This window comes from Orcinus orca, chromosome 8 (genome assembly GCF_937001465.1).
Source record: "Orcinus orca chromosome 8, mOrcOrc1.1, whole genome shotgun sequence".
Classification (NCBI taxonomy): domain Eukaryota; kingdom Metazoa; phylum Chordata; class Mammalia; order Artiodactyla; family Delphinidae; genus Orcinus; species Orcinus orca.
In genome coordinates this window covers 4,458,322-4,484,927 of record NC_064566.1, presented here as the reverse complement: position 1 = coordinate 4,484,927, position 26,606 = coordinate 4,458,322, and the positions used below count along the sequence as shown (strand labels likewise).

At 55.8% G+C, this 26,606-nt stretch overlaps 1 protein-coding gene across 1 annotated transcript; it reads left to right on the top strand.

Annotated features, from left to right (window-relative positions):
• Window position 1: 1 nt before the first annotated feature.
• Window positions 2–26,073, top strand: IGHMBP2 (immunoglobulin mu DNA binding protein 2). The gene is made up of 15 exons (XM_012536133.3): window positions 2–159; window positions 1,877–2,046; window positions 5,071–5,254; window positions 5,461–5,558; window positions 7,285–7,448; window positions 8,931–9,131; window positions 11,215–11,362; window positions 15,700–15,874; window positions 18,565–18,747; window positions 19,035–19,153; window positions 19,676–19,770; window positions 20,717–20,840; window positions 21,521–22,351; window positions 23,819–23,991; window positions 24,999–26,073. Exons 1-15 carry the CDS (start codon window positions 74–76, stop codon window positions 25,194–25,196), a joined length of 2,949 nt encoding a protein of 982 aa, XP_012391587.1. The 5' UTR covers window positions 2–73; the 3' UTR covers window positions 25,197–26,073.
• Window positions 26,074–26,606: the final 533 nt, after the last annotated feature.

Genomic DNA, 26,606 nt, shown 5'->3' with positions numbered 1-26,606 from the left:
ACCGCCCCTCGCGGCAGCCGGAACTCGGCGGCTCGGGACCTCGGCTGCTCCGGGCCCAGGCCGGACTGCGGCCATGGCGTCGGCGACCGTGGAGAGCTTCGTGAACAAGCAGTTGGACCTGCTGGCGCTCGAGAGGGACGCGGAGGTCGAGGAGCGCAGGTACGGCCGCCGGCCCGGGCCTCGGGTTCGGTCCGGCGGTTCCCCTAGGCCCCCGTACTCTCCCAGCTCAGACCTCGGGCGGACCTCCCTCCTGGGGGCTCGGCCTGACCAGCCTGGGGGTCAGGATTTGCCCTCCTGACTCCTCGAGTCCGGGTCGCGGCTGTGAAGGGGCTCGGCCTCCCACACAGATGGAAGCCTCTTCAACCCCCGGGACAGCCCGTTCCGTTTGGGGGACCCTTAGGAAGGGTCTGTTCTCCCCCTGAAGTTCCCCTCTGAACTTTGCCTCGTAGGTCCTGCCTCTCTCCCCATTTCCATCCCCAAAGTGTTCTCAGCCCTCTTCCGTCATCGTCCCCTCTGTCAGTGACTGCGCCTGTTCCGTGCCAGGCCCCGAGTGAGATAGTCACTGATGGTCCCCTGGCGGCTGGGTTTGAGCGGAAGGGGCAGGTGGGAGCGGAAACAGTTCCCTCCCAGCGTGATAGATGCTGACCCGTGTGTGCAGGCAAAGTGCTGTGGGAGCAGGAGGGTGGACAGCTGAGCCTGGGGAGCCTTAGGTTGAGGCTGGCTTCGTGGAGGAGGTGGTGCCTGAGCACAGCTTGCAGAAAAATAGGGATTCAGGTGGAGGCGGGGGAGGATATTCCTGGAAGAGATGTGGGGAGGAAGGGCAGCCCTGCAGGCGAGGGTGGAGCCCTGAGAAAGCCAGACTTGTTTCCGTAGGGCTGAAACTTTGAGAGATGACACTGAGGCCTGTGAAAGCACCCCACATACATCAGCCCCTTTAAACCTTACGTCACCTCTGCGAAGTTGGTTACTGTAATTCTCGTTTTATGTCTAAGGAGGCTGAGACAGAGGTTAAGTCATGTGCCCCAGGTAACACAGGTCGAGCCAGGATTTGAGTTCAGGCAGGCTGATCCCAGAGTTTGCACTCAACCGTTGTGCTACCCAAGTGGAGAGGATTTGTTTTAGAGGTTTTTGATCGTGATGGTTAAGAGCATTTGCAGTCCTGTCGACGTCAGTGGGATCCCAGCTCCATGATTTATGGCTGGATGACTTTGCAGCCTTAGTTACCTCATCTGTAAAATGAGATCATTCTCACAGCAGACCAGTGAGGTGGGAACACAATGATCTCTAAGTCAAGTGCTCAGCACGGTTCAGAGTACAGAGTAAGCACCCATGGGAAGATAGGCGGGGGCCAGATTGGGAAGGGCCTTGTGGAGAAGATTGTATGATATTCCTGTGCAGAGGATGGGCCTCGGTGCAGTTAAGCAGGTCAGAGAGGTAAATAGATTTTCATCTTAGGGGGGATCTGTTGGATGTTGCTGCTGGGATTGGCTGGGGAGAACCCAGAGATAAGGAAGTTAGGAAGCTCGGTTTAGTCCGGAGACGGCCAGTGATGTGGGCTTGAACCAAAGCTGTGGCGGCGAGGATGAGGCAGGGGTGGATTCTGGGTACAAATGGGAGGGGCCTGGTGGGACTCAGCGACACACAGGACTCAGGACAGAAGGTGAAGATGAGCGAAGGTTCTGTCTTGGGAAACTGGGAGGAGGGCACAGATCGCGCTGGGGCTATAGGGGGGGTAGGTTTGAGGGAGGGCAGTTTTGGAGTTTCCCTGGTCACCCTTCGTGCCTGTGCAGAGATCTCCATCTGTTCTTCCTGCACGGTTGGAAGTGAAAACTGGTAAAATACAAATACTGAAGTCTCAACATTGGGTGTCTCCCAGGTCCTGGCAGGAAAGTGTCTCTCCGAAAGAACTCCAGAGCCGAGGCGTCTGCTTGCTGAAGCTGCAGGTATCCAGCCAGAGGACCGGGCTGTACGGACGGTTGCTGGTCACCTTTGAGCCCAGGAGATGCATGTCTGCAGCTGTGCTTCCCAGTAACAGCTTTATTTCCGGTCTGTGCATTTTTGACATAGGTGGACTTTGAGTATTGCTGTCTTCAGATGTGGGTTGTAAAGACCAGGTCACATACGACCAGTGGGGAATAAAGCATTGTAATGGAAAGCTCTCACTTAGAAATTCAGCAGTTACGAGGCTTTTTGGTAGTTTAGAGCAGCGCTGCCCAGACTGGCAGCCACTAGCCACGCGGGCTTATTGAACGCTCGAAATGGGGCTAGTGATCGCTGCTGGTGTAAAATGCGCGTGAGATTTTGAAGATTTAGTGCAAAAAATTTAGAATATCAACAGTAATTTCTTTGAAAACTGATTATATCTTGAAATGATAATATTTTTCATGTATTGGGTTAAGTAAAACGTGATTAAATTTACCTGTTTCTTTCGGTTTTTTAATATGGCTACTAGAAAATGTAAAATTACACATGACTCTCACATGTCTCTTGAGTAGCCCTGGTCCAGATGGTTCAACGTGTGTAGTTGTGTATTCCCAGACCTTCCTTGTGCCAAGGATACTTTGGCTAAACTTGTGGCAGCTCCGCTGGAAAGGAGGGGCAGTTAGAAGAAGCTTCTTAAGCTCACACCTGGGATGCTTGTTTTATTTATTTTTATTTTTCCCTTTGGCCACGCCGCACGGCATGCGGGATCTTAGTTCCCTGACCAGGGATCGAACCTGTGCCCCCTGCAGTGGAAGCGCAGAGTCCTAACCACTGGACCGCCAGGGAAATCCCTGGGACGCTTGTTTTTGATCAGACCTGGAAACTGGGAGAGAGCAACACTGCCGAACACTGCACTTCCCCTAGAAAAGTCTCTCTGCCTTGTTTTGGTGGTGACAGTTTGTTGGTTTCATATTTCGATTTTCTAGACTCTTGCCCCACAGTTTTTGGAATACGGGCTGGGTTAGGAGACAGATAGGAGGAGGGGAAGCTGCTGGTTTGGAGTCAGATCTTACACTTTGCTGTTAAGTGGCCGAGAGTCAGTCACGTGTCCTCTGAAGAACAGAACCAAGGGGATTATAGTTGAGCTTTCGGCCTCGCCATCAGGATGAGTGTGTGGGACTGAATGTGCAGGGCGTTTGTAAACTCTGAAAACCAAAGGAATAGTATGTGTTCAGTTAGTAAGTGTTGCAGAGTGAATGACCTGAGAGGTTGATGAATAGCTGATAAACAGGAAGTCAGCTGTTCATGTGAAAAAGTGTGGAGCTGAAAATCTGATGTGTTGCTTCGGCTTCTGATCAAACGTAGGTGGGGTTGTTAGTTTTTCGTCTCCTGAAGAGCAGTTTTAAGGCTCTGTAGCTGAGAGGTGTGAATTCTGCAATGTGGGACCCTACTCAGGGCAGCTGGTGGGGAAGTCACAGTCGGGACGGGGTCGCCTGCACTCAGCCTCACGGAGGTCCCCGTGCACAGAACCAGACCTCGGGCCCAGGGGCACTGCTGCCACCTGCTCTTTGTCTTTAGAAGTTGGGGCGGGAGACAGAAAAGATTCAAGGTGCAGATGAAACTCATTGCCTAGAAGGAAAACAGCTGGGACTAAGAATACGCCTCATGCTTGGTTGACGTGTGGCATGTACTCTGACTCGGAATAAATGGGGTGTGAGTATGTGGGAGGCCCTGGCTGCATCTCAGCGTGGATTCTTGTTTGGTCAGTACTGTCTGTGTTCAAGTGACAGAAACCCCGAGCCAGATGGGCTGGAACAGGAGGGGGACGCATGGGTTGTGATAGCTGGAAGGTGGCTGCACGGCTCAGAGGAGGTCACCTGGGCTTAGTTCCGCTCCGTGTTTCGGCTCCGCCCTCTCCTGGGTTGGCTTCCTTCTCAGGCCCCAAGTGGTAGCAGCTTCAGCCCTCACGTCCTCTCCAGTTTCTGGTCCAGCTGGGAAGGGTGAGGGCATCCTTCCAGCTGTCCACCCAAAAGTCTCACCACATCTCAGGGGCTCTGCTTTGGTCCCTTGTCCATCCCCGAGCCAGCCACTGGCCAGGGGGCTTGTGAAGCCCTGATTGGCTCAGGTGTGGGTCGTGTGCTCCGTCCCGGCATCGGGGGAAGCCTCTCAGACTCGCCTGGTGATGGGTGAATCACCAAACAGCTGTCGCAGGAGTGGGGAGGCCCAGCTGAGTGGGCAACAAACCACCCTCTCCCTCCTTCATCAGTGTTCCCTTTCCACCTGGAATGTTCTCCCCCAGGTGAGCTCGTGGCCCCCACTGTTTCCAGGGCCCACCCTGCTTACGGGTCACCCCTCAGAGAGGCCCTTCCCACACACTCTGCAATGGCACCCTCGTCCCTCTCCACCCTCTGCTGCACTTCATCTTTTTTTTTTCTTTAATACATTTATTTTATTTGTTTTTGGCTGCATTGGGTCTTTGTTGCTGCACGCGGGCTTTCTCTAGTTGCGGTGAGCGGGAGTTACTCTTCGTTGTGGTGCGCGTGCTTCTCATTGCAGTGGCTTCTCTTGCTGCGGAACGCTGGCTATAAGGCGCGCGGGCTTCAGCAGTTGTGACGCATGGACTTCAGTAGTTGTGGCTCACGGACTCTAGAGTGCAGGCTCAGTAGTTGTGGCACACGGGCTCAGCTGCTCCGTGGCACGTGGGATCTTCCCGGACCGGGGCTCAAACCCGTGTCCCCTGCATTGGCAGGTGGATTCTTAACCACTGTGCCACCAGGGAAGCCCCTGCACTTCATCTTAACTAAAGCCCTTGGCTCTGACCCCTGGTAGGTTTTCGTATTTGCTCCTCTCCTCCCTAACGTGAGCTCAAGGACCGTGTTTTATTCCTAATATAGACCAGCACCCAGAACAGTGCTGGGCACAGAGGAAGACTTTAAATATTTTATTGACTGTCATGTTTGTTTTAAACAGTTCATTGAGCTCCAGTAAATTTTCACATATGATGTTAGTTAAAAGTATTTTTTTTATTGATTTCATTTCTAATGAAAGTAACAGATACAATGTTTGAAATATGCTGGAATTTGTTATATGAAGTAATTCACGTTTAACGTTGTTCAGCGTTTATGTAACTGGTGTTTGCTTCTGTAGGTGACATAGTGGGTCTGTATGAGGAAGACAGTCAGTTGGCCACTGGGATCCTGACCCGGATCACCCAGCAGTGGGTCACCGTGGCCTTTGACGAGTCCCATGATTTACAGTTGAGTTTGGACCAAGAGCATTCCTACAGGCTGTTAAAACTTGCCAACGACGTCACTTATAAGCGACTGAAAAAGTAAGTGTGTGTGACTGGAAGTCACATGTGACGTTTTCCTTAAACACCTCCCTCCTGCTGGGCAGAAGAGGGCAGGCACATCCGTCTGGGGTCGGTCGCGTGCCCCTCATGGGAGGTGGCGGGCAGCAGCGTCGCGTGGAGCCTCGGGCGCTGGGGTAATTGCTGGTTTTCACTAAGCTCCTAATTTTCATTTTCTCCTTTGGCAGAACTCTGATTACCCTAAAGAAGTATCATTCTGGCCCCGCGTCCTCGCTCACAGAGGTCCTCTTCGGCGGATCAGACCCCAGCCCTGCCAGTGAGATACGTAAGAGCTTGTGGTTTTCTTTTTCTGGTTGAAATCACCATGGACAGGATCTCGAACAGTGAGACCCTGGGCCATTTTAGCAAGAGTTTGAGAATGTACAGAGAGAAGAAATCTACCTTAGTGTCTTTTTATAAGCTTCTTTGTGTGACTTGCTAGAACTAAGTCTCTTTCCTGTACACGGCGTCAAAGAAGTAGTTCATTCCATTTTTTTTATGATGTTCTTTCTAATATATCTAAATATCGAATATTTTTGTTTTGAAATGCGAGGGTATTTCTTCTAGCCCAGTGCCCTGTGAGAACAGAGGATGACTTATCATGCTTCATGCTCGATAGCATTTTTTTATAGTTTGAAAAGTCTCAGTTCTAAGTGCATTTGATTATTTTCTCAGTATCCTGTAAATTGAAGACAGTTTATTTCTAATTGTAAGAGTGCCGTGTATTAGTCATAGAACGTTTGGAAATAAAGAAGTGTATAAACAAGGGAAAGAAATCACTCGAAAACCTGCCACTTAGAGTGAGCCTCACTGGTACGTGTGTGTATTCTTCTAGTTGTTTTTCCACGTCCACATAGAACAGTCTGACTTACATACAGACACACGCATGTGTCCATGTACACCCCCCCCCCGACTGTTCTCACGGTGCTCTGGGCAATTTCTCATCTCCTTCAGTGTCCTGGAGAAGCTCATTTTGAGAGGAGTTTATCACCTCATCAAGCAGCTGCCCGTCACTGAACCACCCCGTAGGTGTTGGACTTGGCTGGTTTTTACAGTATAGCTTCAGTCATTCTCACACAAGGGCTGCCCCACACCCTTTTCCTGTCACGCCGGTGCTCGTACCCTGGCGGTGTGTTGGCTCTTAGCTCAGGGCTGCTTTGTACCTTCTCAGATTCCAAAAGCACTCACATTTCAATAAGATTTTATTTCTGCCAACTGTTTACCGAGAGGCTACTATGAGCTGGGAAGGGAACTAGCATTGTTTTTGCTGTGTTTCAAGGAACACGATGTGCCCTGGTTGTAGCCAGCGTCCAGGGGAGAAGGGAACACGCAGGAGCTCTGGGTCGGATGCTCCGTTGCTCTGTCCGAATCTCTTTCCGTCTTAACCTCCGGGTCGGCGCCCTATGCCCGTGGGGGTCAGCGCGCTCGTCTCTGCTGCGGGCACCGCGGGGCGGAGGCTGCGGGTGCGAGGCTGGATGCAGCGGCACCTGCTCTCAGAGCACGGAGCTTACGAAGCAGGTCATTAGAATCGGCCATGGAAGATTCAGAACAGAAACATGGTCCTGGATCTGCTCATAATTCTTGTTTGTTTTCATCGTTTTACGGGCGCTTAAAAAGGGCCACTATGGTAGAAATGAATCTGTTCCCAGAAACATTTACTTTACAAGAAGCTGTTATTCTGGAGCATGAGTTGGCAGACTTTTTCAATAAAGGGACAGATGGTAAACATTGTAGGCTGTGCCGGCCGGTGCGACGGCGGGCTGCTGGGGACAGTGTCCCGGGACACCTGCCTCACTGAGCAGGCGGCCGGCTGGGCTTGGCCTGCGGGCCACAGTCTGCAGATTCCTGGTCCAGGAAAACAAAGCAGGTTGATTTTGCGTTGACTGGCCGACCCCTGGGGAGGGCCGGCTTTCTCCCCGTTACAGCCCGTATTTCTGTCGGCACACGCGGGGTCAGGGGCGGGGAGTGCCGGGTGACGGGGAGCTGGGTCCTCACTGTCGCTTGTTCCGCAGCGCCCCTGACTTTCTACAACGCCACTCTGGACGCCTCCCAGCAGGAAGCGGTCTGGTTCGCGCTGTCCCAGAAGGAACTCGCCATCATCCACGGGCCTCCCGGCACCGGGAAGACCACCACTGTGGTTGAAATCATTCTCCAAGCTGTGAAACAGGGCTCAAAGGTGGGCAGTGGGCACCGTGTCCCCGCCGGCACCCCTCACTCCGGTCTGCTGCGCTCGCAGGTGCCCAGCAGGGCCCCAGCCTGGGCTCTGGGGGACTCGGTCGGCAATGTTCCTGAGTGTTTACTGACTGAGCACTGGGCTGGGCCCTTTTCAGTCTCTGCCAGCGCTTGGGACTGTTGGTCTGGGGTGGTGAGGTCTGGGTTACTGTCAGCCAGGCCACAGTCCAGGAGCCGCGTCTGCTCAGCACCCAGGCTCTGTGCTCAGACCCCTGCTGGGCATGCCGGGCGTGCAGGTGACCAGGGACTGTCTGTGCCGTTCGGGAGGAGACCGTGCAGCCAGTTCCCGGAGACAGAAGTGTTTTGGTTGATCAGGTGGTCTGGTGAGTTGTGCAGAGTGCAGGTTACCGGTTTCCGAGATGTGGAATGTGATATCGTGTATTGTTGTTCACGTAGATTTTTAATGGTTGAGAAAGGATCTTTCATCCTCATCTGTATCAACACAAGTCATCGTGGATTCTGAGCACATGGAAAGCTCTTTAGAAAACCTTTCTGGGTCGTAAACGTTGGATAAGGATAAGAATTAGAGCCATATGGTCCACGTTTGCAGGTTGACATCTCCTGGGTGCTTCTTACGAACGAGGCACGTTTCTCAGTCTTTCCAGAGTTCGCCCCTTTAATCCTCACAGAAGCCCCGGGTGCGGGGACTCCATGGTCTCGGGCCCCGTCCCTCCACAGTGGGTGGCAGAGCCAGGACTCAGACTCGGGCGACATTCTCCCCAGAGCCCCTGCTCCTGCAGGGAGATCCATGTTGGTTACAAGGCCACGTCCAATGGTCTCCTGCAAATGACTGTCTTGGCAAGATGTTTACCAAGAAAAGCTGGTGAAAGATGACTTACTGGCAGGGAGCAGATTTGATGGTTTAATTGGGTGCCTCTGTTTCAGGAAACAGTGAAACAGGAGATACCTGTGTTCACGCTTTGGTGCAAACCGCCTTTGGCCACCTAGATGGGGTGGGGACTCTCCTCTCTGCCTCCCCTTCCTGCTCCACCCCCTCCTAAGAGCCAGACTGCAGTTCTGGAAGCAAGATTGAGCCTGTTCACAAAGGGTTTTCCTCATTCCGCTTTGTCAGACGATAAAGTGACTTGATGGGTGATGAGACGGGTGTCCCAGCCCTGATTATCTCAGGGCACCTTGAGGCCTTTCCTTCCAGTTGCCGGGCATCCTTTCTGGTCCTTTGGAGCCTAACAGGTTCTTAAGACCCGAGGTCTAGTATCCAGATGTTGTGTCAGTTTCCAGTAACTCATGTCCTGCAGACTGTCTGCATCCGTCCTTATAGCCGGACGTTTACACTGTAATGTTACTGGTTGCGCACGTTCCACCCTCCTCTCTTTAACTTTTGGACTTTCCATTTGCTTAATAGAAACTTAAGTGATTTCGTTAAAAAAGAAATCACCAAGCCCGAGTTTGCGCTGTGCTTCCCCAGGTTCTGTGCTGCGCCCCCTCTAACATCGCCGTGGACAACTTGGTCGAGCAGCTGGCCCAGTGGAAGCAGAGGCTCCTGCGCCTCGGGCACCCCGCACGGCTCCTGGAGTCTGTCCAGCAACACTCCCTGGACGCGGTCTTGGCGCGGGGTGACGGCACCCGGATTGTGGCTGACATCAGGAAGGACATCGACCAGGCCTTCGTGAGTAGCTCTCAGCCGGTGTCTGCTCTGCGTGTGGTTTCGTGATCTGCAGTCTTTGCCGGGAGTACACTGTATCCTCTTGCTTTTCTCTGGCCTTTGCCGATTCATGTACTTATGTTGAACGTTGGGACTGCCCCTGTGCTCAGCACTGAACAGGGACTCACCTGTCTTCAAGATAGTTTCATGAAGAGGCGAGCAATTGTCTTGCAGAAAATATTCCTCTTAAGGATTCCCTATGTCTGGCATGTTGGCTGGATAATATCAACCAGCAAAAAAAAAGCAGCCTGAAAATAAAAATTCAGAAAATATGCATCCTCCCTAAATTTCTAGTCAATTAATATAAAACATGGTGTAATCCTTGTGAAAGAGAACTAGGTAGGTGATAGGTTAATCTGAGATGGAGTTTTCTCGTGCAGTTCAGAACTTTCGAGCTCTTTGGTTCTCTAGTTTACACGTCCGCCCCCAGTTCCCTTAATCGCGTGTCCTGCCCTGTATTTGCTCACCGCCAGCCCATCTCACTGCCTCACATTTCTCTCCTCGTGTCGGGGGCTGGTGCAGAGACTCAGCCTTCCCCACGGACCTGTGGAATAGTGGGAACCCCAGGGACGGAGACCAGGACACACGCATGTTACTGAAGGTTAAAGGCGCTGTAGGAATTAGCAGTGATGTGATTCACGCTGTCACACATGTGGATGATTTCATTTTCCTTTTTTAATAAATTATTTAATTAATTAATTTTTGGCTGTGTTGGGTTTTTGTTGCTGTGCGCGGGCTTTCTCTAGTTGCGGCGAGCGGGGGCTGCTCTTCGTTGCGGTGCGTGGGCTTCTCATTGTGGTGGCTTCTCTTGTTGCAGAGCACTGGCTCTAGGCGTGCGGGCTTCAGTAGTTGTGGCTCTTGGGCTCAGTATTTGTGGCGCACGGGCTCAGTAGTTGTGGCGCGTGGGCTCTAGAGTGTAGGCTCAGTAGTTGTGGCTCACGGGCTTAGTTGCTCCGCGGCATGTGGGATCTTCCTGGACCAGGGCTCGAACCCGTGTCCCCTGCACTGGCAGGCAGATTCTTAACCACTGCGCCACCAGGGAAGCCCAATTTCATTTTCTTGTTCCTTTTTAAATCCATGCTTTTTGGGACCTCCCTGGTGGCGCAGTGGTTAAGAATCCGCCTGCCAATGCTGGGGACACGGGTTCGAGCCCTGGTCCGGGAAGATCCCACATGCCGCGGAGCAACTAAACCCGTGCGCCACAGCTACTGAGCCCGCTCTCTAGAGCCCGCGAGCCACAACTACTGAAGTCCACGAGCCACAACTCTTGAAGCCTGTGTGCCACAACTGCTGAAGCCTGCACACCTAGAGCCCGTGCTCCATGAGAGAAGCCACCGCAATGAGAAGCCTGCGCACCGCAACAAAAAGTAGTCCCCGCTCGCCGCAACTAGAGAAAGCCCGCATGCAGCAACGAAGACCCAATGCAGCCAAAAATAAATTAAAAAAAAAAAAAGTCCATGCTTTTCAGAGTTCTCTTCTCTGTAAGTTACACCTCCCTCCTGTCATTCCGGCTAAAACCCCTTCTCCAAAGCAGAAATCACAGATAAGGAAGGGGTTACGTGTCTTTTGCATATGGAAGTAAGTCAGGGTCTAGGTAGACATTTTGGGGGTTGAAGAAAATATTTTACTCTCTTGACAAATGTGGAATAGTGAGAGAAGCTTAGCTTCTCTCTGTATAAACTACTAAGTCCCCAATCCTGGCACGAGCAGGTGCTTTTTCTTCCCCAGGAGTATGTCTGATGACTGTGCAGGGTAGGGCTGGGCTCCCACCCCTGGGCTCGGCTGAGCTTACGGTTCTTGGAGGACCTACACTCTCCCTTCCTCCCTCTCCCTGTGGAGGTGACAGTGGCTCTAAGGCCAGTCAGGGTGTCACCTGTGTGGATCTGATGCTCCTTCAAGAAAGACTTTTTACTTTTTAGCGCCTTTGAAGGGACTTACATGAGTGGACCAACTGATGAGAAATAAAAGCATTTTGTGAATTAAAAGGAGCTAAAATAAGTGCAAAGTCGAGCCAGAATTATGATGTTTTCTTTGCTTTTCTTTACAGGCAAAAAGCAAAAAGACCCGGAATAAAAGAGAGAAAAGTAATTTTCGAAATGAAATCAAGGTGTTAAGGAAGGAGCTGAAGGAGAGGGAGGAAGCAGCCATGCTGGAGAGCCTGGTGGCGGCCAACGTGGTCCTCTCGACAAACACAGGTGAGGGGATGGGCCTCCACCCCGTGTGGCCTCGAAGAGGGCTGGGGGTGTGCCCTCTTCCTTGGTTTTCTGGAAGAGTTTGGTAGAATTGTCTTTACAATTGGGTAGAACACACCAATTCCAGCCCTTCTGGGCCTGCAGTTTTCTCTGTAGGGAGGCTTTTTCTTTTTTTTTTGGCCACACTGCATGCTGGTGGGATTTTAGTTCCCCAACCAGGGCCTGAACCTGGACCATGGCAGTGGAAGTGCCGAGTCTTAACCATGGAACTGCCAGGGAAGGGGACTCCCTGTAGGGAGGTTTTTAACTGCAAATTCAACTTCTTTAATTGATATAGGATATTCAGGGTGTCTCTTCTTGAATGAGCTTGTGTCTTTCAAGGAATTTGCCCATTTAATCTAAGTTGTTCAATTCCTAGGCATAAAATTGTTCATAATAACTCCTTATTTAAAAAATGTCTATAGCATCAGTAACAATGTCACCTCTTTTGTTCCTGATGTTGGTAATTTGTATCCTCTCTTTTTTCCCTGATCTTCTGGCAGGAGGGTTATTAATTTATTGATCACTCAGAGCACTGGCTTTTGGTGTCACCGGGTTTCTATGTTATTTTTCTGTTTTCTGTTTCATTGATCTCGGCATTGGTTCTTATTATTTCCCTCTTCCTGCTCACTTGGGTCTAGTTTGCTCTTCAATTTCTGTTTTCTTCAGCTGGAAGCGGAGGTCATTGATTTGTATTGATTTGAGACCCGTTGTGTTTTATGCTATAGGCATTTAGTGTTATAAGTGTTTCTCCATGTACTGTTTTCACGGCATCCCATAAATTCAGATGTATTGGTTTTCATTTTCATTCATTGTGAAATATTGTCTCATTTCCCTTTTAATTTCTGTTTTTGACCCATGATGGTTTAGAAATGTGTCATTTTCTTTCCAAATATTTGGAGGTTTTCCAGATAGCTTCCTATCATTGATTTCTAATTTAATTCCATGTGGACAGAGGACGTACTATGTACGGCTTGGATCATTTCATTGAGACTTATCTTATGGTCCAGAATGTGGTCTCTGTGAATGTTCCACGTACACTGGAAAAGAATGGGCTGTCTGGTTTTGTCACAGCGTTTTATAATGGTTGATGACTGTCGTTCAAGTCTGTATCTTCCTGATTTTCTGTCTGTGTGTCCTGTCACCGAGCGAGGGGTGTTGAAATCATCTGTAACTACGCATTCGTTTATTTCTCCTTGGAGTCTGTCAGCGTTTTCCCTGTGGCCTTTGTAGCTCTTTTACTTGGGGCGTAAACGTCGTGTTTTCTTTATTAATTAACCAATTTATCATTATGAAATGACCTTCTGTATCCCTAGTATGTTCTTTTTTTGAAGTCTACTTTGGTATAAAGATAGCCACTTCAGCTGGAGACCACACTTAGCTGCTTTAGGCCTTTCTAATGTGGCCGCTTGGTTCTTAAAAGCCAGCAAGTGAGAGAGTCTTGTCGCAAGATGGGTTACAGTCTTCTGTAATGTTACCATGACGTGACACCCCATCATCTTTGCTCTATTCCTTTGGCCAGAAGCAAGGCACGGGTCTGGCCCACGCTTAAGGGGAGGGTATTCCACGAGTGTGAATACCGGGAGGCCAGGGTCAAGGAGGGGGTTGCCTTAGGGTCTGTCTGACACAGCGTCTCATGGGGGCTACTCTAGGGAACGGAGTCCAGGTTCTGATTGACTTTGTAATTATTGTTTCACCCAGTTGCCTTCTAAATCAGATAGGACAAAACCAGAATTACAAAAATGCTCTCATACTGTCTTTTGTACGTACCTATGGAGTTGCCTCTGTTGGTGCTCTTTGCTTCTTGGTGTGGATTTGAGTTACTGTCTAGGGTTCTTCACGTCACCCTGAAGGACTCCCTTTAGTATTTCTTGAAGGGCAGGTCTCAGCTTTTCTCTACCTGGGATTATCTTTTTTCTCCTCTTGTTTTCGAGTGACTCTGTTTTTAGACGTAGCGTTCTTGGTTGGCAGCCTTTTCCTTTCAGGTGTTTGACTGTGTCACCCCCGCCTCTCGGCCTCTGTGGTTTCTGCTGAGAACGCAGGGTTAGTCTTACTGAGGATCCCTTGTATGTGACAGGTTGCCTCTCTCCTGCTGTTCCTTCTTTGTCTTTCGGCAGCTTGACTGTGGTAAGAGTCTCGGCGTGCTCCCTTCGGGTTAAGCACGTGGATGTGTTGAGTCCCCTGGATGTGTGCATTGTTTTCCATCAGATTTGGGAAGTTTTCAGCCATTATTTTTTCCAATATTCTTTTGGCCCCTTTCTTGCTCTCCTTTCCTTCTAGGGCTCCTATTATGCACACGTTCGTGTACTTGATGGTCTTCAAGGTGCTGGTCATGGGATTCATTCTTTATTCTTTCTGTTCCTCAGACTGAATAATTCAGTTGGCCTGTTTCCTGATTCTTCTGCCTGTTCAGATCTGCTGTTTAGCCCTTCCAGTGAATAACAGTTATTGTACTTTTCAACTGCAGACTTTTTTTTTTTTTTAAATAATTTCTGTGTCTTTATCGATAGTCTCTATTTGGCGGGACGTCATTCTCAGACTTCCCTCACCCTCACCTCCTGTGGGCGCAGAGCCCCAAGGTGAGCCATAGGTGAGTGCGTAGGGCCTCCTCTGGTCTTTCCCGAGTGTGCACACAGCCCTTACACGAGTGTGGCTTCTAGGTTCTCGGCCACGTGTCGGAGCTTTCAGAGCCCACAGACGTCTCACTCCCCAGGTTTTCCTTCAAAGCTTCTGGTCATCCTGCTTTGCGCCAGCTGTTATCCTCGGCCTCCGAGAGCACTCGTGTGCAACAGTGGCCTCTGGTTGTTTCCCACTGACACCCCCTGGGGAGGGGCTGTTTGCACAGGGCGAGCTCCAAGTCAGGTCAAATAAAGACAGTCTTGCGAGTGGGACCTTCCAGGGAACCAGCAGCAAGTCTGACAGTGACAGTTCTCTGGGGGCGTGGCTTCGAAGGAGTTCTGTCCCCAGTGGGGCAGGCCGCTGCTCTTCACTGTGACTGCAGGCCATTGGTTTCAGGGCCAGCACAGAGCTGGGAGCGGTGCCTGTGCCCAGGAATGCCACAGAGCCCACTCTGCTTGCCCAGAGTTAGTCAGTTTTCGGAGCATACACTCCTGGATTGCTGTAAGCGTTTGATTGATTTCTGGAGTTCTGAAAGAGTCGGTTCTGCCAGTTCTGCCAGTGTTCTCGTTGCTCTGGTGGTGGAGGCAGTTTTCAGAGGCCCTTATCCAGCCGGTTCTGCTCACATTCTTCTCTGACTGACTTCAGTGCAGCACCCGCTGGAAATCACAGCTGCCCCTCCGTGCAAGGTCAGCATGTGGCCTTTTAGGTCCCTCCTGGTTAGACTGGGGAACTGGAATGAGATTCCTAGAAGCGCTTCCCTCTGCAGCGTGAAATCACAGCCATAATCCAGGCACAGCTCTTAGCCATCCAGAGCCCCGTCCAGATTCTGCCCTCTCTGCAGACAGACTCCCTAACCGTCTCTGAAAAGTCGGGCTCAGGAAAGTTATCGAGATGTAGGTCTTAATCATAAGATAATATACGTCGTATCGTCATTAATCTAGGGGAAAAGGGCAAGAACTCACATTTGTAGCGTCTGTTAAAGCCTCTCATCTTGTGGCAAGTACTTGATACGTATTATTCAACACGTGCTACATTTTTATATATGTATCTGGGTAACCAGTATGTGTTATTTGACACATCCGTGCTCTGTTAGCATGTGGTGTGTGTAACAGTCTGTTTGTAGGGGTCGGGTGGCTTGCCCAAGGCCTCACCGCTGTTTGTGAGTGTGGGCGCGGGCCCCGGGTCTCGCCCACACTGGACCTCATTCCACTGTACGGCTCTTGTGTTCCACGGAGGAGGCACTGGTGCAGTGGTTCTGTGTTGCTGGTACGTAGGGGTTTTCCTCTGGGTGAACGCCCAGCAGTTCATTTTCTGTGTGTTCAAGAGAACACCTAAGAAGAGAATTAACTAAATTCTAAATTCAGAAAATGATACAGAAATTACATTTAGAATTAAGACAGCCTTCCAAGGATTTGGGGTCCCAGCCCCAAAGCGGTGATTGATTTTGGTGAATGAAACGTTGGAGTGGCCGTGACCAGGGGCGCACTGCTTCACACTTACACGTGGAGTGGCTGGAACCGTGAGCTCCGGAACGTCCTGCCCAGGTTTTATTCCAAGGTGCAATCATATTGCACGAGCCTTAATACAAGACTAGATGATGAAACAGTGGCTTGTCGGTGGCTCTTTTGGGGTGACTGCAGCCGGTGCATCCTGTAAAGGCTTACGGTTCTGATTTCGACCAGGTGCCTCTTCAGACGGCCCCTTGAAGCTGCTGCCAGAAGGCCACTTCGACATGGTGGTCATTGACGAGTGTGCCCAGGCCCTGGAGGCCAGCTGCTGGATCCCCCTGCTGAAGGCCAGGAAATGCGTCCTGGCTGGAGACCACAGGCAGCTGCCCCCCACCATCTTCTCTCACAAGTAAGGCCCCTCCGCCCCCAGCTGCCACCCCTGTGTCTATCCCTCGAAGCCCAGCCCAGAAGCCCCGGGCTTAGCCGGAGGTCCTGGAGGTGCTGGGAAGCCTGGCCGATGTGCTGACTTAAGGATGTGTGGTGGGCAGGTGGCTCCCTGGGCATCTGAGCCCCCACTTTGGCAGAGGGAAAAGCCTGGGGTCCCCCTGATCGGAGGCGCGGTTTCAGTTACACCGCACAGAGGAAGTAGGGTCTCAAGATGTATGACTCACAGATCCCAGAAGAGGGGACGCGGCCAGCAGGGGAGGGGCAGCCGTCCAGCCCAGGTCACTAGAGAGCGGCTAGCAGACCTGTCATTTATAAGCTGGTTGGGGCCGAGGCCGCTGGCTTCTCCCGGGCTTCACTCTCAGGGGTGGCTGTAAAAGGTGCCCCGGGCGAAGCAGAGCGGGAGCGGGAGCCCTGAGCTCGGGTCCTTCTCTGGGCGTGCGGGCTCTGGCGTGAGCTGGGTGGTCACACCGTGAGGCCGCCCGGGCAGCAGCGCCGAGAGCAGTGGTGTTTCTCATCCCGCCGGGGGTGCCGTCCTCCGTGGGCTCCTGTACTTGCTCGTTGAGACGGCAGCTCGGTCAGACGTGTGTCCCTGAGGTCGGGGGTCGAGTGGTGTCCATGCTTGTGGCCCCAGAACCGGGCGCGTGCTCAGTCCCTGCCTGTCGAGTTGACGTCCTCTAACGCGGCGGCAGGTGGGGGTGCGCGCTCGCGCGGGGGTCCCGGGGGAGTGTGACTGGCTCTGGCTCGTTGGCCCTCATCTGCAGGCACGTCCTTCCGCTGAGGACACGAGGGGTGGCTCAGGGGACTGCGCTCCTGCCGCTGTAGGGCCGCAGCAGTCAGTCCCTGGTGGTGTGACTGCTTCCCGGGTGCGGCCTGCTGCTGCCACTGGGCCTCTTCACCCTGTCCGCAGACCCCCAGGGCTCCGGCCACGCGGGCCCCTCCGTCCCTCCTCCCCGGGTGTCGGGCCCCGACCGCCCTTCATTCACTTCTCTGTCATCCCCGTTGACGGCTCGCTCGCCTGGCTTTGTCAGCACTCGGCACTCCTGGTGGTGGTGTGTGTCAGTCCATCGTTTACTTCCCAGCGGCAGTGTGAGGCCTGTGAGGCCTGGGGACAAGGCCTGGCACTTGGCGTCCCTGAGCAAACTGGCCTCTTCCGGGCCAGCTCCCACGCCCAGGTCCAGAGGTGGCTCCCAGAGGCTGAGGCCCCCGCGAGATCAGATGAGCAGACCTCTCCCTGCTGCTGCTGTTGGAGACGAGGGTCTTCTCCAGTCCGTGCGAGGGAGGCCGTCGGTGGAGCTCGCAGGAGGGGAGTGGCGACCCTGGAGCTGAGGGGTGTGCAGGTCAGGGTCCCCCAGGAAGGGGCGTCCGGCCGGGGGCTTCAGAGTGAGGGCGCAGAGCGTGGGGTAAATAGAGTGGGAGACGGGGGAACGTGGTTTGGAAGATCGTCCTGGTGGGAGCGGGCGTGCGCGTGGGGAGGGGCTCGGATGCTCTCCAGAAGCGGGGCCTCGGGGGCGTCGATTCAGCAGCTGGTTCCGGAGGAGGCCCGGGGGGTCCTGGGAAGCGGGTCTCTGGGTGGATGGTGTGGGCTCGGGGAGGGGGCACCGTATGGTGTCTGTGGAGAAAGCAGGGTGATTTGGGGGGAAGTCTGTCTGTGGGGTCATGCTGGGTGTTTCTGGGTTTGTGGTTGGGGCTGGTAGTCACCTCACCCCTCCTGTCCTTGGCGCTGCTTTTGGTTGGTACCTTTATTAAACAGCATTAACTGCAGAGGCCTGGTCAGTTACGGAGGGAGGACGGATGCCTGGGTAACACTGGGCACTTTCCCTCCGTGGTGAGAGGAGGCTCTGGAGCCTGACCTGGTCCTGGCTCTGCGGCTCACTGGCTGGGCGGCCTCGGGCTGGCCTCACTCTCCTCGTGTGGAACAAGGGAAGCGTACCAGTAACCGGCTCAGGTTGTGTGAGGATGAGGCGAGTTAATCGGTGTCAAGTGCCCAGAGCAGTGCCTGGTGCGTGGGAAGCACCCAGCAACTCCTGTTGTTAGTAGTGGACTCCTGACGGCCGGAGTGTGTTGGAATTTTCAAAAACTTGTCTGTGTTAGTTCCCTTCAGCTGCTGTAACAAATTACCACGAACTCAAGCAACGGGGCTTTGTTACCTTACAGTTCTGGAGGTCCAGAATCAGCCTCTGCGGCTTGAGATCAAGGTGTGGGCGGGGCTGGTTCCTTCGGAGGCCCCGGGGGGGAGAGTCTGGGCCTTTGCCTCTCCCGGCTTCCGGAGCCACCTGCCTGCCTCACCTGTGCCCCCTCCTCCGTCCTCAAAGCCGGCTCTGCAGCATCTTCAGGGCTCTCTTGTCACATCGCCTTCTCTGATGCTGGCCCTTCTGCCTCCCTCTTAGGAGGCCCTTGTGATGACGTGGGCCCTCCCGGATGACCCGGGATCATCTCCCATCTCTGCTCCTCCCCTTTGTCACTGAGGTCCCATGCTTGCAGGTCCCAGGATTAGGACGTGGGCACCTCTGAGGGGCCGCACCCTTAGTTCTAGGTCAGAAGTGGGCGGCGTGGGTTGCGTGCTGAGGTTTGAGGACTGCTTTCCTCCCTGGCCCCTGGTTTAGGCTGGACTCAGGACTCAGACCCTCCTTCCTTGTCCTCTCCTTGGGGCAGGGCCGCACTGGCGGGGCTGTCGCTGAGCCTGATGGAGCGCCTGGCGGAAGGGCATGGCGCCAGGTCGGTGCGGATGCTGAGCGTGCAGTACCGCATGCACCAGGCCATCGCGCGCTGGGCCTCGGAGGCCCTGTACCACGGCCAGCTCACGACCCACCCTTCCGTGGCCGGGCGCCTCCTGCGGTGAGTGACTCGGCTACACCCCCGTCCCCTGTGTCACCGGAACCACGTTCCACAAAGATCTGAGCATGAAAGGCGCTTCTGAGACTGGATTTCTGCATCTTGTCCTGGAGAGCTGGGTCGGGCTCCTGCAGTCTGAGGTCCCTTGCTCTCTGCACTCTCTGCACCGCCCGTTGTCTTGTCGGGGGAGAGGGGCAGCTGGGGGAGAAGGGCAGCGGGGCTTCTGTTCCTGGGACCCCAGTGCCGCTCTGTCGCCGGGGCCTCGTGTGTTCAGTCTCACCTGTGTGCAGGGATCTCCCGGGAGTGGCTGCCACAGAGGAGACGGGTGTCCCCCTGCTGCTGCTGGACACGGCTGGCTGCGGGCTGTTTGAGCTGGAGGACGAGGATGAGCAGTCTAAAGGGAACCCCGGTGAGCCTGCCTGCAGAGGCCCAAAACGACCCTGGGCTGCTCTTTAAAGATCGAAGCCCCTCTCAGCTGCCGCGTCAGAGAGGAGCGGAGCGAGCAAGGGGAGCAGGCGACGGCGCGGCGCTCCTTGGGGCGGCGGTCCTGAGCCAGACGCCCTGGGAGGTCGAGTTCTCGACGGGTGGGCGGCCCCAAGTCAAGGGAGCGGGTGGGCCCAGGCCACGTCCTGTGTGCTCGTTCAGAACCGAGTGGCCTGGCGCGGCCTGGCTTGGCCTTGGGACGCGACCCTGGCTCACTCACAGGGCTGCCAGTCAATGGGTCGCACGGCCGTTCTTCCACTAAGAGGAGACTCCCGTCAGCTGTGGGTCCTGTGCGCTGTTTGCTGGGCCTGGTGGCCCCTCTGCCCCAGGTTGTTGGCTTGCAGGAGTCAGGCCCAGTGTGAGAGCAGCCTGTCGTCACAGACGGAAAAGTGCTTAAAAAACAGGCGTCGCCCCGCCTCGTGCTGAAGAGTCGTCCATTTCCCTCCAGGTGAAGTGCGCCTCGTCAGTCTGCATGTCCAGGCGCTGGTGGACGCCGGTGTCCAGGCCGGCGACATCGCCATCATCACGCCGTACAACCTGCAGGTGTGGGGCTTCGCTGTCTCTTGTGTGTCGGGGCGACTTGCCGCCCCAGAGGGGCCAGAGGACGAAAGCTCCAGGGTGGAACTGACCACATCCTGACTGGATCCAGGGCTCAAATGACCTCAGCAACGGCCTCCGTCCACCTGTCCGTGTTTTCCGCCTGCCATGCCATCCCCTGCCCCATCCTGGGCTCTCGCCTGGTTTGCTGTGTCGGCTGCGTTTTCAGGCCTGCCCTCGGGGGCCAGGCAGCCTCAGCACGACGTCGTCCTTCCAGGGTGGTCCCGGGGGTGCCGCCTGTCTCTTTATGGCATTTCCCACGGGAGTCTCAGCTTTGAGTCTTATCGGTCCGGCTCAGGTTGTCCCGTCCCTGAGCCGCTGGGATGAGGGGTCCTCGCCCCTCCTGGGGTCAGCCTTCTGGCTCGTGGGGCACCACGGGGCTGGCGCGGCTCCGGAGGCTGCCTGAAGGAAGGTCGGGGGCGCGGCTGTCGCCTGGAGAAGGCGGTGGGTCGGGACCAGCAGACACAACAGGCGTCTGCTGCCTTCTCTTGGGCTTTTCTGCCGTTTCCCCTCTCCGTGCCTCTGTGCTTGTGAAGCAAAGCCTGCCTGCTTTGGTAGGAAAGACGTACCTGCTTCAAAGCATTCTGAGGCTGATCAGTTGCCGTCCCGGTTTGGAGGCGTCACACGTGGGGATGTCTGAGCCAAGCGAGATGGTGACACGCACGTCAGCGCTGGGGTGTGGGTCACAACTGCCATGTTTGTGTGCTATGTTGGTCTGTCGTGTGCACGCCCGTGGGAAGAGCGGTTCTCGGAAGCCTTCTCCCCGAGGCTCCTGCGGGGCCTCCCTGGGGCCTGGCAGCTCTGCAGGGCCAGGCCTCTGCCGGGCTGAACGGCAGCGCGTCCAGGCCGCCCCAACCTGGGCTGTGATATGTGGCCTCGCTTGGTGTTTCAGGTGGACCTGCTCAGACAGAGCCTCACGCACAGGCACCCGGAGCTCGAGATTAAGTCTGTCGACGGCTTCCAGGGCCGAGAGAAGGAGGCTGTGATCCTGTCCTTCGTCAGATCCAACAGGAAAGGTGTGGAGCCGGGACATCCCTGGTGGTCCAGTGGTTAGGCCTCGGCGCTTTCCCTGCCCAGGGCCCAGGGTCGATCCCTGCTCGGGGAACTAGGGTCCCGCAAGCCGAGTGGGGTGGCTGGGGAGACTGGGACACTGCTGCAGAGGGGGCCCAAGAGCCCAGAGCTTGTCTCCTGGCCTCCAGGCCAGTTTAGCCTCAGGGCATGGCTTCTGCGGCCAGGGCGTGTGGATGTACCATCTGGTAAGAAAGCTGTACCCAGAAACAGTTGTTAGTTAACGGGCTCTGTGAGTCGTTTCCAGTACGAGGTTGGCAACAGATAAGAGGAGGGGATAAGCTGAGGTGGGGGAAGAACACACTGGAACGTCCCTGGCGCTTTCCCTCGTGTGTCGGCCGCAGCTGCAGCCCTGGGCTGTGTCCTGGGTCTGGGCTTAGGGAGAGGACTTTGTACCGACTTGGGAATGAGCGGCAGTCTGGAAGCTGCCAGAGCTCCAGGTGGGGCCGTGGGACGGTCCTAGACGGTGGCTGGGGGCTGAGGGGTGGGCGCTGAGTGACGGGGCCCCTGGCTGTGGGGGTGGACGGAGCCGCGTGGTCCTTCTCGGGTGACGGTCGCTGATGGGGGGAGACCTGCCTTCCTAGCCCTTAGTCCCTGCTCCCTGCGCCCCCTCCCGGCTCGTGTGCAGGTGAGGTTGGCTTCCTCGCCGAGAACCGGCGCGTCAATGTGGCCGTCACCCGCGCCCGGCGGCACGTGGCCGTGGTCTGCGATTCCCATACCGTCAGCAGCCACGCCTTCCTGAAGACGCTGGTGGACTACTTCACAGAGCACGGGGAGGTGCGCACAGCCTTTGAGTATCTCGACGACATCGTCCCTGAAAACTACTCCCGTGAGGGTGCCCAGGGCCCTGGCCAGGCTGACGTGAAGACCCGCGGCTCTGCCGCGACGGCCAGGAGGGCTCCCGGGAGCAGGCAGCCCACGGGGGCCGCGCTGGGTCGGAAGAAGCCGGGCACGGCACCTTTGTCCTCCGAGGCCCAGCCTCAGCTCAGCCTCAACGGAGGCGGCCGGGAGGGGGCCAGGAGCAGAGATGGCGCAGAGCAATTCAGGGCTGTGATAACGGAGTTCGTGGCGAGTGAGAAGGCACAGCTAGAGTTCCCTGCCTCCCTGGATTCGCAAGACAGGATGTGGGTCCATCAGATCGCGGAAGAGTACGGGCTGAGGCACGAAAGTGCTGGGGAGGGGAAGGAACGGTTCATCACCGTGAGCAAGAGGGTCCCAGCGGCCCCTGCGGCTCCAGCAACCCCGGCAGGGCCTGGCAGCAAAGCCCCTCTGTGTCCAGAGCCCCCCAGCCCTGCGCAGGCAGAGCCCGCCATCGGGGAGCAGAGCAGCCGGGGCCAGCCGGACCTGAAGGCGCTGCACCTGGACAGACTGCAGAGGGCGGGGAGCCAGCCGGAGCAGCGGGCCATGGGCTCCGGGCCGCGGAAGTTACCAGAAAAGAAAAAGAAGAAAGAAGCAGAAGGTAAGCTGGTCGGCTCGCGAGAACACAGGCGTGGCGTCCCCTTTACTGGGGAGTTTGCCCCACCACAGACCCACCTGCCACCCTCGAAAGAATCAGGACCCCTTCCCGGTGGTGCCCCTGCCCTAATCCTGCATTTTGTGCCCGGTTTCAGTCGGTGTGGTCTGAGTTCCCTGAGTTCCGTGCTAGTCACAGTGTCCTCTGTGTGCCCGGGGCCTCGCCTAGGGCCCGGCAGGTAGGGAGCCCTCAGAGCTTCTACTGCAGGTGAAGGGCCCGGAGGAGCAGCTGGGGTGGGCCCGGGGCCCCTGGGAACGGAGGGGCAGCCGCAGCGCCCTGCTCCGGCAACGGCGCTCCTTCCATGGGCTCGCGGGGTCCCAGGCAGGGCCGCGCACTCCGCTGTCGCATCCCAGGCTGTGCTGGCCCTCTGCTGGGGCGCCCGGGGCCTGTTTACTCTGCAACCCCGTCCCGTACTGAGATTGAAGGTCCAGGGTCTGGATTTTCTGTAGACGCCTAGGTGAGCTCTGTCACAGCCGCTTCCCTCTTGGCAAGACCGCGAAGGCGGTCCCGTTCCCCGTATCCCTTGATGCCTGTGCGCAAAGCTGCGTAATTCTCAGCTTCCGAAGCAGCCTCCCTGCGCCTGAGGGTCCGTCTGGACTCGCTCCATGGCATTTAGTGAGCGACCTCCGTGTGCCAAGCCTTGCGCTAGTGAGCAAGACGGACGCCACCTCCGCCCTGTGGGAGCTGACACTCTGATGGGGGAAGGAGATGCTTCCCTCCTGTTTAAACCCCACTGAGAACATGTAACTGCCATGGAGGACGGGGGCCAGGAAGGCATGACTGGAGGAACTGGGCTTCCTTCCAGAGGAAGGCGTGGGCATGGCCACTTGAGGACCGAGCGCCCTGGGGAGACATCACCACATTTCACAGCTGCTGGCACTGCTCGGGGTTTGAAACGCTTCTTCAAGCAGCCAGAATTATGGTGTAATTACAGAATTACGACCATATTATAATTGTATCTCTCTTCCTCTTCTGAGCATTTTCCTACAACTGTAAAAGATTTTCACACACCTGGTTACGAACATTAAGGTTTCATGAGCCCTGGCCGGTGAACGTGCAGGAGTTCATCTGACCATTACCCTGGAGGCGTGGTAGTTCGGGGTTTTTATACTTAACGAGGTAAGGAGCATTCTCACATTTAAGTGCTTCTCTGCATTTAAGAGGATGAACTTTGTGCAGGCCTGCTCCCTGCACGGCCAGCCCCTTCCGGAGACTCATGCCTTCCCTGCCTGGTGCGAGTGGTCGTCGGTTCAGTGAGGGGCCCAGCTCGATGGTGCCTCTGCTCATGCGCTATGGCCCCGAAAGCAGGAGGCCGGGCGCAGCTGCCCGATAGGGCAGACGTGGGCCCAGCGGGAGAGCTCCGGTCCGACTTCTTTCTCCTTGCCTGTTCGGGTGACGCCTTTCTCCCCTCAGGACCCATGGCCATAGATCTGCCCGCCGGGGAGGACTTTGACGCCCTGGTCTCGGCCGCCATCAAGGCTGACAACACTTGCGGCCTCGCCGAGTGCACAGCCAGCGTCGTAACCCTGGGCCAGCTCTGTCTGCACTGCGGCCGCCGTTACTGCCTCAGCCACCACCTGCCCGAGGTACGCGGACCCCCGGGCTCGGGCAGTGGGGAGGGCGGCAGGGCTTTGTCTCCAGGACGCAGATCCTGGGTGTATGCACCCCATATAGACCGGGCCTGTGCGCGTGTGTGTCACCCACATACAGACTGTGGGCCTGTGCCTGTGTGTCACCCACATACGAATTGTGGGCCTGTGTGTATGTGTGTCACCCACATGCAAATTGTGGGCCTGTGTGCGTGTGCGTGTCACCCACATACAAATTGTGGGCGTGTGTGTGTGTGTGTGTGTGTGTGTGTGTGTGTGTGACCCACATATAAACTTTGGACCTGTGCATGTGGGTGTGTCACCCACATACAAACTGTGGGCCTGTGCGTGTGTCACCCACATACAGACTGTGGGCCTGTGCGTGTGTGTGTGTGACCCACTTTCAAACTGGGCCTGTGCGTGTGTGTGTGTCACCCACGTACAGACTGGGCCTGTGCGTGTGTGTGTCACCCACATACAAATTGTGGGCCTGTGTGTGTGTGACCCACATATAAACTTTGGACCTGTGCGTGTGTGTGTCACCCACATACAAACTGTGGGCCTGTGTGTGCGTGTGTGTGTCACCCACATACAAACTGTGGGCCTGTGCGTGTGTGTGGCACCCACATATAAACTTTGGACCTGTGCACATGGGTGTGTCACCCACATACAAACTGTGGGCCTGTGCGTGTGTCACCGCCAAGCAGATTGACATCACCCTGCCAGGGAGGTGTGGGAGCCGACCCTGCACTGGCATCTGCTCGGAGGAGGGTCTGGGCAGGGCTGCAGGAAGGGTTTTGGGCTCTAGCTGCCAGCCCTGTGAGGGTGTGGACCCTGCCTGCCCCCCACCCCTGGGAGCCTGTAGGTGAGGGTCCATGTGCGGGAAGGGTAGGGAGTCCCTCCGAGGTTGGTGCTGGGGCTTCCTGACCCCCAGGCTCTGCGATGGCAGAACTGGGGGCCTCTTCCTCCACCCCCAGCACAGCACTGCCTCTTGTGTCCCCCAGATCCACGGCTGTGGGGAGAGGGCTCGCGCCCATGCGCGGCAGAGGATTAGCCGGGAAGGGGTCCTCTACGCCGGCAGCGGGACCAAGGACAGGTCCCTGGACCCTGCCAAGAGGGCCCAGCTGCAGAGGAGGCTGGACAAGAAGCTGGAACAGCTGACCGGCCAGCGGAGGGGCAAGAGGAAGGAGAAGGGGAAGTGAGGCTGGGAACACCACCGCCTGCACCGCCTCTGTGTCTGAAGCTGTGGCTGCCGGTGAGCGGCGCTGCCCCCGGCGTCTTTCTGTCCCTGGCGGCAGCTCCTGGCGACGGTGCTACAGGCAGACCCACGCTGTCTCCCCGGTGACGGGGGCGGTGAGCTGCTCTGATGTGGTGGGTCGCGGTGGAGAGGCCATGGGGCACAGCTAGGGCCAGTGGCTGCTTCTCAGGGCTGTTGTAGGGAAGGCCCTGGACTGCTGCGTCCCCTTCCTCACTCCCGGCCCAGGCCATTTTCCGAGATCCCGCCCTCGGAATCATGGGCTGCTGCTTCCGGCGTTGGGAAGGTTCTGTTCCCTCGGACCCCTGCCTGGGCCTCAAACTCCATAAAAGTGATGTCCCGCCGTCAGGGCTGGCCAGCGTTCAGCCCGTCAGGGGAGAGGGCGCCCAGGTGGCGTCTCGGAGCTGGCATGTGTCCTGCGTGCCCCCGTGCACGGCTCGCCCCTCGTTGGGGCTGTGACTTCACCGAGGCCGTCGTCTGTCTGTGCCCTCGTGGTTGCAGTGGCCCCAGCCTGACCTGACAGCCCTAACCATTCTGCTGCTGTGCAGGCCCTAGCTCAGGCCCGGGTGTGGTTTACAAAGGCTCCCGGGCCGGCACCTGCCCGTCCTCGGCGCTGTTCTTGGTGACGGTCTCGGGAAAGAGCCACCCCAGAGCGCCGGCGCTGCTGACCCCTGCAGACCCAGAGCCCCCGGAGGTGTCCTCCCGGGTCCTTCATTGAAGAGAACCCCAGGTGGATGTATTCTTTTATCCTCAGAGTTTTTTGTGTTTCAAAGGGATATAAGTGATTTAAAAACCAAATAAAAATATGTGCACGTTGTCCACAGTATGTGTGTTATGTGTCTCCGATGTTCGTTCTTCCCCTCTTTGCTCAAAGCATCACTTTCCGAAGTGGTTGAGAACCGGTGAGCACAGGACACTCGGGGCCTTAGGGGGGAGGTGGGCGCCGGCCACGCGGGGCAGCTCTTGTCCTGGGGACAAACGACAAGGGGGAGAAAACGTACCTGTTCTGCTTGATTTTCTACCAACTGGAATGAAAGTTTCAGGTTGGCAGGTGTAGCACTGTGAACTGGAGAGGAAAACACAGGGTCCGGCTCGAAGGAAGGACAGCACTGAGGACGGCGCTTTACCTAGAGCTGCCGCTGGAGAAGAGGCCAGGCCTGCACGGGGCCTCCGGGCATCGGTCTGGCTCCTTCTCTGTCACCAACTGCACCCTCCCGGCCCCATCGTCATTCCCATCCCCGGGGCCCTCAGAGCCACTGGTGTTCAGGTGTCTGGGTTTTTGGCCTCAGTCTCCCTCAGGAGCACCCCCCAGATGCCATTTATCCAGCATCTTGATGGAGCCTGTCCTTCCCGCCAG